The sequence below is a fragment of the Trifolium pratense genome, linkage group LG5 (genome assembly GCF_020283565.1).
Source record: "Trifolium pratense cultivar HEN17-A07 linkage group LG5, ARS_RC_1.1, whole genome shotgun sequence".
Classification (NCBI taxonomy): domain Eukaryota; kingdom Viridiplantae; phylum Streptophyta; class Magnoliopsida; order Fabales; family Fabaceae; genus Trifolium; species Trifolium pratense.
The window spans coordinates 40,153,538-40,164,290 of record NC_060063.1 but is presented as its reverse complement, the minus strand read 5'-3'; the positions used below and the strand labels follow the sequence as shown (position 1 = coordinate 40,164,290).

At 35.7% G+C, this 10,753-nt stretch overlaps 1 protein-coding gene across 1 annotated transcript; it reads right to left on the bottom strand.

Annotated features, from left to right (window-relative positions):
- Positions 1-995: 995 nt before the first annotated feature.
- LOC123886651 (polygalacturonase-like) lies at positions 996-2,845 on the bottom strand. The gene is made up of 4 exons (XM_045935950.1): positions 2,489-2,845; positions 1,746-2,035; positions 1,141-1,366; positions 996-1,031 (listed from the first exon to the last, which is right to left on the bottom strand). The coding sequence occupies exons 1-4, from the start codon at positions 2,843-2,845 to the stop codon at positions 996-998; spliced, it is 909 nt and encodes a 302-aa protein (XP_045791906.1).
- Positions 2,846-10,753: the final 7,908 nt, after the last annotated feature.

The following is a 10,753-nucleotide window of genomic DNA, read 5'->3' as shown; positions in this document are numbered from 1 at the left end:
GAAACAACACAACCCCTTCAGATTCAGTCTCTGATGGTGGGCGGTTGAATGTAGGGTAGAAAATCAAAAGGTAAAACCATATTTTTCTTTACATTGTACCTAAAAAAGCTAACAAATCCAAAATCACTTAATCCACACTATTTTTTTTACAAATTGTCAACTTTCTACAAAAAATAAATAAAATAAAGATGACTGAGAATTTTGTAAAAGTGAGTTGGATAGGAAATCATGTCTAGTCAAGCTGGTGAAAATATCACTTTACCTTATCCTAATTGGTTAAAAAAAAATTGTACCAATTATTGCTAAAAAATAGCACCCAAATTTATTATATTTTATTTTAAATTTCGTCATCAACTCAATTATTTTTTTAATAGTAAAAAATCAACTATTAAAAAATATAATTAAATTGACGATGAAAATTTAAAATAAAAAATATAAAATTTGTCTCTAATTTTGTTGCAGAATGATGGAGGCCGGGGTCGAAAGTAGAGATAAATTTTTATGGGCATGGTGGTGGTATTTGTATGCCACTATAGATAGGTTTGATATTGGCACATCTAGATGTAGTAGGGTTGGTACCAAGCTTGAGGTCTATGTTACGAAGTTGAACATCTTGGCAAGGGAATTGCTTGCTACATCTTAAGTCTACTGCAATTGGAGAAATTGTTGTTCCCTTTATATTTATAAATCCTATATTGTTTATCTTTACAAGTGATGGCTGCATAGAAGTAGAAAAATAATAATTAGTGTTTAAATTAGTATGCTCCAATTCAAATTTGAAATTGGATGTCACAAAGGTTAAGAAGATAAACAAAAATTATCTCAATTAGGTTTGATAAATCGATTCAATATCTATGACGACCAAAATCCTTGAAATGTTTGAGTCGAGGCTGATTCAACCCATATAAAATTGATTTATAAGGTCAAAACTGCTCAACACTTATAAATCTATCATCTTTCGATGTTAAACTCTCAAGACACATTCTCACCTAGAACTAGTCATCTGAAGCGTGATCCAAGTGACCATATAACTATGACCAGATAGATGATATATGGAATATAAGATAGATAGACTATATTATCTTAATTTTGTTGTAATAATAATGAATTAAAAAGAAAGAGAAATATGAACACACAAACCTTCTTTTTGCATTCTGGATCGCATTCATATTCTTGGTCAATGATGATAGGATTTTTAACATTTTCCATAGTAATGCCAATGAAATGTATATCTGATGCAGAACCTGTATACTTATCTGGCCATGATTTAATTCTGAGGCCATTGGTTGTGCCAACTAATGTGGTTGCCTGGACTCTAATACCATTCACAGGTAGCTCATCTTGATACTTTCCAAGACTTCCAATACTATCATGTATACATAGAACCAAAAAAAAAATTAAATATCAATATTTATTTTACTTTTTTCATTCAAGAATTTATGTGTATTAATGTATGTGTGGCTTTGTCTAATATGAACCAGTTGGTTAAGTGGTGTACGATGCACATTGCAGATGTCGTGAATAACACTGTAACGAATACGAATTTTACAATATTTACTGATCTATTGAAAGTTTATATCGCATAGATTATCTCCGTCAAATTTTAGAAAATTGAAAATAATTTGATATGTTATTGTGACCCATCAAAATTAACGGTATTCAATAAAAATTCATAAATCGTTAATTTTGATGGGTCTCAATAACATATCAAATAAATTAATCGTAGACAAGAAGAATTAAATTACCTTAAACCATGTCCTGGACCACACTTGAGTCTCTTGATTGTAACATTATTGACTCCTTGTATCATGGAGACACAATCATCCCCTGTTTCAATACTTGTTCTTGATATTTTCACATTGATTGAATGACTTATATGAATACCATCAGTATTTGGGCTTGTAGCTGGTGCATTGATCTTAATTAATCGAAGTCTCATGTTTCCAGAGTTAGTAACAAAAATGTGAAAGCCTTTTGGATTTACAGATTTGATGTTCTGTATAACTCCATTTGTCACTCTATCAAAATAAAGGTTCTGCATTTTCAAAAATACAATATTCTTATAATGCTAAGCTTATTTTCACTTTAAATTAGGCTAAATTGCAGTTTTGACCTCTAACTTTTACAAACTTGCGATTTTAACCCTTTAACTTTCATAATAGTATTTTCGGTCCCCTAACTTTAACTCCTTTTGCAAAAGGCCGGTCTCCCCTGATTTTTACCAAGTTAACGCACACGTCGACAATGACTCACATGTGCGTTGACTTGCTCATCGTAATTCTGACAATCATACCGCTCAAACGTCCCCACTGATTTTGATCAAATCAACGCACACATGGACAGTGACTCACATGTCATGCTGAATGCAAATATTCTGACATGCTAACATGACATATGAGTTATTGTCCATATTTGAGTTGACTTGTTCATCGTAATTCACTAACAATTTTTTTAACTGAATCAAGAATTATTTAGATAATGAACTTACACTTGGGGCCCTAACACATTGGTCAGTTGGGTCAGCTTCACAATTTTGATTATGTTCCCATGAATCCTGACCTTGCCCATCAAAAGTACCTCCACCAAGAAGTTTAAGCCCTTCTATATGTTGAAACATGAGCCATTCACTATTCTCATATTCACTTATATCTGTTGTGGCCAAAACTGTGCCTACAACTTGGATTGTTACAGGCCCTGGAGTCAAACATGGGCCTGAAAAGAACATTGAAGAAACAAGGAATGTGCCTGGAGGGATTAGAAGCCTGGCTTGTTCTTTGGACTTACATGTTGCTTGCCATCCATCCATAAAAGCCTGCATGTAAATGTATAACCAAATAAGGTCCATTTTGGTTTTGATGCTTTTCTTCTTTGTTATTATTTTAGTATTTCTTGAATGTTTTTTATTGGTTTACCATATGAAACACTGACACAAATTCAAACATCAAACAAGACACTAATACTTCAAAAACGTGTCAAAAATGGTCGGTACGATCTATGTCAAAAATGTGTCTGGTGTGGCCACACGCCGTCGAAGAGCCGTGCCGGATATCAAACGTGTTGGTGTTACGTATATTTTATGTATTAGACATTGTGTGGTCATACAGGAATTGCAAGGATTCTGCTTTGATTGGTCATTTTGTGTTTGTTCCATTGATCTTATGATTTCTTAACACTTTTTATTAACCATATTATAGGTACAAAATATTTATTGTTATTTAACAATGACTAATCTTAGTTTTCAAAAAAAAAAAAAAACAGTGACTAATCTCTGAAAAACTTGATGGACACATAAGGTATATCATCCTAAATGTAAGCACCTTTTCTTAACATTGGTTGCATAAGGTGAAAACTGAAAAGAAAGGGCATGTGAGTATTGTTTCTTCATATACTTTTCTAAGTTTTCAAATTTTGAAGTTTTAATGCTACAAGCATTTGATTCCAAGACGCAAATTAGTCTAATCATGAAGTTTTTATGCATTATGTTATCATTAATGAGCACAAAATGAAATTTGACATTCAAACTGTCTCAATATGCTTAATGACATCTTGCAAAATCCAACATGATCTTATTTCTTCACATGATTTGGTCACAACATGAACAAATATTTACCAACATATACCAAAGAATAAAACCATGTTTTTTTTTATTCTCTTCTCAAAAAAAGTTTTTAGTTTTAAAAATTTAAATCTAAAAAATTTGATCTGCAATTTAATTTTATAAAAGAGTTTTTAAAAATTGTTTTATGTATATCAGTTTTTAAACGTTGTTAAACATGTTGATGAAAGGCGTTCGTCTAGAGGTGATCATCGTTCTTTGGATCATGTTTCTTTCACTCGTTTTATCGAAGATAATACCCTTATTGATCTTCCTTTGATTGGTCGTAAGTTTACTTGGTTTAAAGGGGATGGATCTTCGATTAGTCGTCTTGATAAGTTCCTTCTTTCTGAGGAGTGGTGTCTGGCCTGGCCTAACTATAGACAAGTCGCTAGGATGAGAGGGTTATCTGATCATTGTCCCTTGGTTTTGTCTGCGAATGAGGAAGACTGAGGCTCCCGTCCGTTGAGAATGCTTAAGTGTTGGAAGGATATTCCCGGCTATAACTTGTTCGTGAGAGAGAAGTGGAATTCGTTCTAGGTTGATGGATGGGGAGGATATGTGCTCAAGGAAAAACTTAAGATGATTAAGGCAGGTCTAAAAGAGTGGCATAAGGCTCATACTCATAATATTCCCGGCCGCATTGAGACCTTGAAAGGTAGGCATTCGACTCTTGACGAGAAGGGGGATGAAGATGATCTTACTGAGGAGGAGTTGATGGAACTTCATGGGGTCTCGTCTGATATTCACTCATTGTCGCGGTTGCATGCCAGCATCAGTTGGCAACAATCCCGTTGTGGCTTAAGGAAGGTGGTGCCAATTCGAAGTATTTCCATTCGGTTTTGGCGGAGCGTCGTCGTAGGAATGTTATGTCCGTTATTCAGGTGAATGGGTTAATGTTGAGGGCGTGATCCCTATCAGACAGGCCGTGTTTTCACATTTTAAGTCGCACTTCAAGGCACCTAACTTTGAAAGGCCTGGGGTTGACGACCTTCAGTTCAAAAGGTTGAACCAGGTTGAGAGTGCTGGTTTAACCAAACCTTTCTCAGAGGCTGAGGTGAAATCAGTAGTGTGGGATTGTGATAGTTTTAAAAGTCCTGCCCAGACGGGATTAATTTTGGTTTTATTAAAGATTTCTGGATTGAGCTACGGGGCGACATTATGCGTTTTCTCTCTGATTTTCATTGTAATGGCAAGTTGACTAAGGGTTTAAATTCTACTTTCATTGCTTTGATCCCTAAAATTGATAGTCCCCAAAGATTGAACGACTTCCGTCCTATTTCGCTTGTGGGAAGCTTGTATAAAATTTTGGCGAAGGTTTTAGCGAATAGGTTGCGTGTAGTGATTGGTAGTGTGATTTCCAAATCTCAGACGGCGTTCGTGAAGGATAGGTAAATCCTTGACGGCATACTCATTGCAAATGAGGTGGTGGATGAGGCGCGGAAGTATAAGAAGGAACTAATGTCGTTTAAGGTAGATTTTGATAAAGCCTATGATTCAGTGGACTTAGGCTATCTGGATAATGTTATGGGGAGAATGTCATTTCCAACCCTGTAGAGGAAATGGATTCGAGAGTGTGTTTGTACGGCTACGGCGTCCATGTTAGTTAACGGCAGTCCGACCGATGAATTTCCTCTACAGCGGGGTCTTAGGCAAGGCGACCCGCTGTCCCCTTTTCTCTTTTTACTGGCTGCTGAGGGTCTGAATGTGCTTATGGAGGCGATGATAGCGCAAAATCTGTTTACGGGATACAGTATTGGTGAGCAGGGTTCGATGATGGTGTCTCACCTTCAGTTCGCAGATAACACTCATTTGTTGGGGGTTAAAATTTGGGCTAACGTCCGGGCTTTGCGAGAAGTCCTTGTGCTTTTTGAGACTATGTCGGGCCTGAAAGTTAATTTTAATAAAAGCTTATTGGTTGGGGTTAATATTCCTGATTCCTGGTTGGGCGAAGCTGCGTCTGCTCTGTGTTGTAAAGTGGGAAAGATCCCTTTCCTTTATCTGGGTCTTCAGATTGGGGGTGATCCGAGTTGTTTGAGTTTTTGGGAACCGGTGTTGCTTCGTATAAAGAAAAGATTGTCTGGGTGGACGAGTTGTTTCTTGTCTTTTGGTGGTCGTCTGGTTCTGTTAAAGTTTGTCTTGACCTCTCTACCTGTCTAAACTCTTTCCTTCTTCAAAGCTCCCTCAGGTACTATTTCCTCTATCGAATCTCTTTTCATTAATTTTTTTTTTTTTTTGATTGGGGGGGGGGGGGGGGGGGGGTTGTAAGGATTCTAGGAAAAAAAAAATTTGGGGGGTTGTGAGGATTCTAGGAAAATTTCTTGGGTTAGTTGGAATTCTATTTGCTTAAGTAAGGAGAGTGGAGGTTTCGGGGTCAGGCGTTTGAGAGAGTTTAACTAGGCTTTTTTAGGTAAATGGTGTTGGAGGATGCTAGTGGACAGAGAGGGGTTGTGGTTTAGAGTGTTGGTAGCTTGATATGGAATTGAGGGAGGTAGACTCCGAGATGGAGGCCGGAGAGGGTCGTCGTGGTGGAGGGAGTTAGCGCGTATTAGGGATGGAGGGAGTGAGACAGAGGGCAGTTGATTTCGGGAGCAGGTGGTAAAGAGGGTGGGGGACGGGTCAAATACTTTTTTCTGGACCGATCCCTGGTGGATGGGATTCCTTTGTGTCAGCGGTTTGGGCGACTATTTGAGTTGGCAGAGACCAAATCGTGTACGGTGGCAGAGATGTTTGCTTTAGGGTGGGGGGAGGGTGGCGAGGCGTGGGTGTGGCGGCGACAGCTGAGGGCTTGGGAGGAGGAGATGTTAGGGGAGTGTCAGACTTTACTTCTTAACATTTTCTTGCAGGCTCATTCTATTGATAGGTGGCAGTGGAGCCCTGATCCTGTCACAGGTTACTCTGTTAGAGGAGCTTATCAGCTTCTTATTTCTCATGTTTCGGTTACTATGGATGATGCGGATAAACTCATTTGGCACTCTCAGGTTCCTTTGAAGGTTTCCATCTTCGCGTGGCGTTTATTGCGTGACAGGTTGCCCACGAAAGTAAACCTAGTTACTCGAGGTATTTTATCTTCTACAGTTCACTCTTGCGTTTTTTGATGTGGAGAGGCCGAGTCAGCCCATCACTTATTTATCTCCTGCAGTACTGTTGGTTCTCTTTGGGATTTAGTGAGCTCGTGGATTGGTATTCCTTTGGTGGAGTTCACTAATCTGCGTGACCATTTTGTTCAGTTTGCACCTTCAGCAGGTGGCTCTCGAGCGCGTCGATCATGTTTACAGCTCATTTGGCTTGCTTGCGTTTGGGTTGTATAGACGAAGCGAAACCATCGATTGTTCACAGGATCAGAAGACACGCCCTATATTTTGTTGGACAAGATCAAGCTTTTCTCTTTTAGGTGGTTGAAGTCGACGAGTATTACATTAGCTTATAACTACCATAGCTGGTGGTCTAGTCCTATGCTTTGTTTGGGCTTTGTATGATTTGTTTTTGCTTTTGTTCTATGACTCTTTGTAAACTTTTGTAGTCTATCTTGGTACGTCTTGTGCTGAGAAGGCTGTTGTGGTAATATATCTCATTTTAGCTTTTTCAAAAAAAAAAACTGAAAAAGTAAAACAGGTTTTAGGAGTTTTGCTTTTTTGTTTTGGTAAACCAAATGTATCCTCCCCGTGCAACTGCAGAGACTAATTCCCTCGAGGTAACTAAGATCCATTTAAAGGGTAGATCTCTCCCAACAAATGTGTAACTGAGATCCATTTAAGGGGTTGACCTCTCCCAACAAATGTTTTGCCATACGCACTGACCGGGGATCAAACCCAGGACCAAATGGTTAAGGGACCCAAGTATCTACCACTTGTGTCACACTATGTTGGTAGGAGTTTTGCTTTTATCTTTATAAAAACAATATTTTAAACACATTTTAAAAACTTAAAACCAAAATTGTTTCAAACAAGCCCTAATTGTCAAAGTTTCTGAAGTCCAACATTTCTTCAAAAAATTTATCAAAAGTGAATAAAAACACTATCTATAAACATTCTTATTCTTGCTTATTCTAAACAAGACTTGACCCTAAAGCTAATATAAAATTAAAGCACAAATCAACATAATTAATTAGCCAAAAAAACATATATATATATATATATATATATATATATATATATATATATATATATATTGTTCAATAAAATTTGCCAAAATGTATAAAAATCTTATAGAAACTACCTGAGTGCAATCAAATTTGCCATCACCTTTAGCTCCAAGGCTCACAACATTAACAACTTTCTCTCCAGGAGCAAGAGTATCTTTGGCTACATTTTTACCTTTGTAAATATCAGGACCAGATTCTGGCCTAATTCTTGGATTAGCATCAACATAATTACAAACTAATGCAAAACACAAAATTAAAAAAACTACTTTTGTTGCAGTTGCCATATAGAATCTCAATTTCAAAAAAAAAAAAAAAAAATTATTGTATTTTTTATTTTTACTTTTATAATTTTTTTTAGTTTTTTTTACTAAGAGGCCTCTTGTGGAGGCTAGGAGAAAAAAGTGGTGAAAAATTGAAATGATCCTTTTTTTTCTAGCTAAGATGTTTTGTGGTAAAATAAATGGTTAAAATTAATTTCTATTTTTTAGAATCTAAATCTGTGGAGAATTAATGTTAGGTAAATCCTAAATTCTTACTTTATGCTCTATATTCATTTTAATTCCTAAATTCTTTCTCTTCCAATATTTTCTCTAAGGAATGCTATATTTTCTCTAGCTACCACATTCCATTAGCACAAAAGGATAAAATAAAATGTAACACTTGGTGGAAAAATAATATGCTGTCACCACAATATCTGAAATATTCTCTCAGTGGCTTTCTCAAATTAAGAGAGAATATTTTTATATTTTATCTGTCTCTGTCTATGAAATTATTCTATACAAGTAATTTGCTTTATGAATTTACTTTTCTATGTTAGTCTTAATTTTACTTTATAAAATCTATATTACTATAGTTTTTTTTTAATATCAATTTAGTTCTTAGAAAGGACTAATTTGACACCAACTTCATAAAATTAAAGTACTCAACAAAAAATTAATATTTTAAACCATTACGACAATTGTGCCGCGATTCTTAACATTGTGAATCGCGGTCAAATGCAATTTATACAACTGTGTAGACTGAGTTGCAATCACGAATGCAACATAAACGTTGATGTCATGGAGAAAATCACGTTAGCAGACTGTTGTTCAAAACCTTGAGACTAATTAACATGCTAGTGATGCAAGTGGTGCATAGCCAAAATTGGATTCCCTATATTCGGATTATTGTAGCATGACTGTCTAATCTTAATTGAACGTCTACCGATAACCGATTCGTGAATGCATGGAAATTCTGACAGCCATGAAACCTTACGCGTACATAGCCTCTTTTTTTTCTTGCAAGTTGTACATTGCTAGCAACCCATAGTTAATTCAATTAAGTTATGCAAATTTTACCTAAATTTTGGTTTTGCCAAGACCACAAATGAGCTTTGGAAATTCATTATCGTTTCAAAGCCATGATTTGTAACTTGTTTGTACACAAAAATCACAATAGAGAAGTAGTTAGGATTATGAGAAAAATAACTTATAACATATAGTATATATTAGCTCTTTACATATCTTGAATGAAATGGAATTCAATAACATCAATTTCATAAAATCTAATTAGTTTATTTCATTCCATTCCACGATATATCACCGAGCTAAACATACCCTTAAAGTTGCCAAAGACCTTCAAATTCGTGTTAGTCTTCTAGCTGGTTTACACATATTTCACATATATACATACTACAAGTTAGTAGACTAAATTGCGGTTGTGGTGGCAGTTACACTACGAACCTTGATATTATGACAAAATACAACAATATTTGTAGTTGTGTACGTTGCCATAGCAAAAACTTCTAAAACTTTTAGATTACGGTTACAATACAATTACAGACTGCAATTTAAAACCATAATCAGAAGTATATAAATTTTACTGCCGAAGAAGATTTTTATAGTACTAGTATACAACATTAACTAGACTGCTTAAGAAGAGTTCTAATTAATCTATATATTACAAACATTAATCAGTGATGATCACTGACCAACCAAACCTTTAACATGCACTTGATCTTTTCTCTTTTCAGCTATAAATCTTGAAGCAGCTTCATTGCAAGTAAGATCTTCAACATTTGTATGCACCACCGTGGTAACTGTAGTAGCTCCTCCATAGGTTGGATAAAATTTGTATTGACAAAGATTTTGTGTTGCTGGAGTGTTGCTATTATTGCCAAAACTTTTCTGCCTCCCAAAGAATTTTTCAATCTCATAACCAATTTTGGCTATAGAAAGATCTGCTTGAGGTGCCATTTTTCTCAAAGAAGTTGTTTGGTTAATATTGTTTATGTTTTGTTTGAATTGTATTTTGAGTAATAAACTTAAGGGTATGGATATGTATTTATATAGGTGCATATAATGTATGGATAGATAGTTTACTATTTTTTAAAACTCGGTATCTGGCTCAAGAACCAACTAATTTGAGAGGATCAATTCTACCGTCTACTTGCGGAGGTCCCATTTAAGGTCATAATTTTTTGCCCTGTACGGATTAGGCTAATAAAATTAGCATAAAAAAAATAAAAAATCAAACCTGAACACATTCTAAAATCTCAAGCCAACACCAATAGATAGATAGCATAGGAATGAATGGACCGAATATGTGAGTTGGACTAATAATTTATTAGAGCATCACGAAAGGTAGCAAGATATATAGTAGACGTGGTTAAAACTACACCAAATTGATTTTATCATTAAGTTGTTTTATTTTTTTTGAGAAAAGATTTGTTGAGCATTATGGCACATATTGACTATAAGTGGAGGATATTTTAACAGAATTAGGATAGAGACAGAATTCTAACATATTTACGTATTAAGAGACTGAACATAGAATTGTCTATCTTAGATAAGATTGACCAAAGCACATTATGAGAGTAGGAATGTTAACGGGGTAGAGAACGGTTGGAAGATGTACTTCTGATGTCTACTCCGCCTCCGAATATATTCTCTGTTTTCGTTCCCATTCTTGACCTTGGGGGTGGGGTGGGGGTGGGGGATTTCTTTTCTCATTCCTATTCTCACGCATTTTCAATG

What these genes read in the sequence shown, in the direction of transcription:
- LOC123886651 (XM_045935950.1), bottom strand. Translation starts at nt 2,845, where the DNA reads ATGGACCTTATTTGGTTATACATTTACATGCAGGCTTTTATGGATGGA. An exon ending in GGTCCAGGACATGGTTTAAG is followed by an intron (nt 1,367 to 1,745) that starts GTAATTTAATTC and finishes TATACATGATAG; the next exon opens with TATTGGAAGTCTTGGAAAGT. An exon ending in ATCCAGAATGCAAAAAGAAG is followed by an intron (nt 1,032 to 1,140) that starts GTTTGTGTGTTC and finishes ATCTGGTCATAG; the next exon opens with TTATATGGTCACTTGGATCA.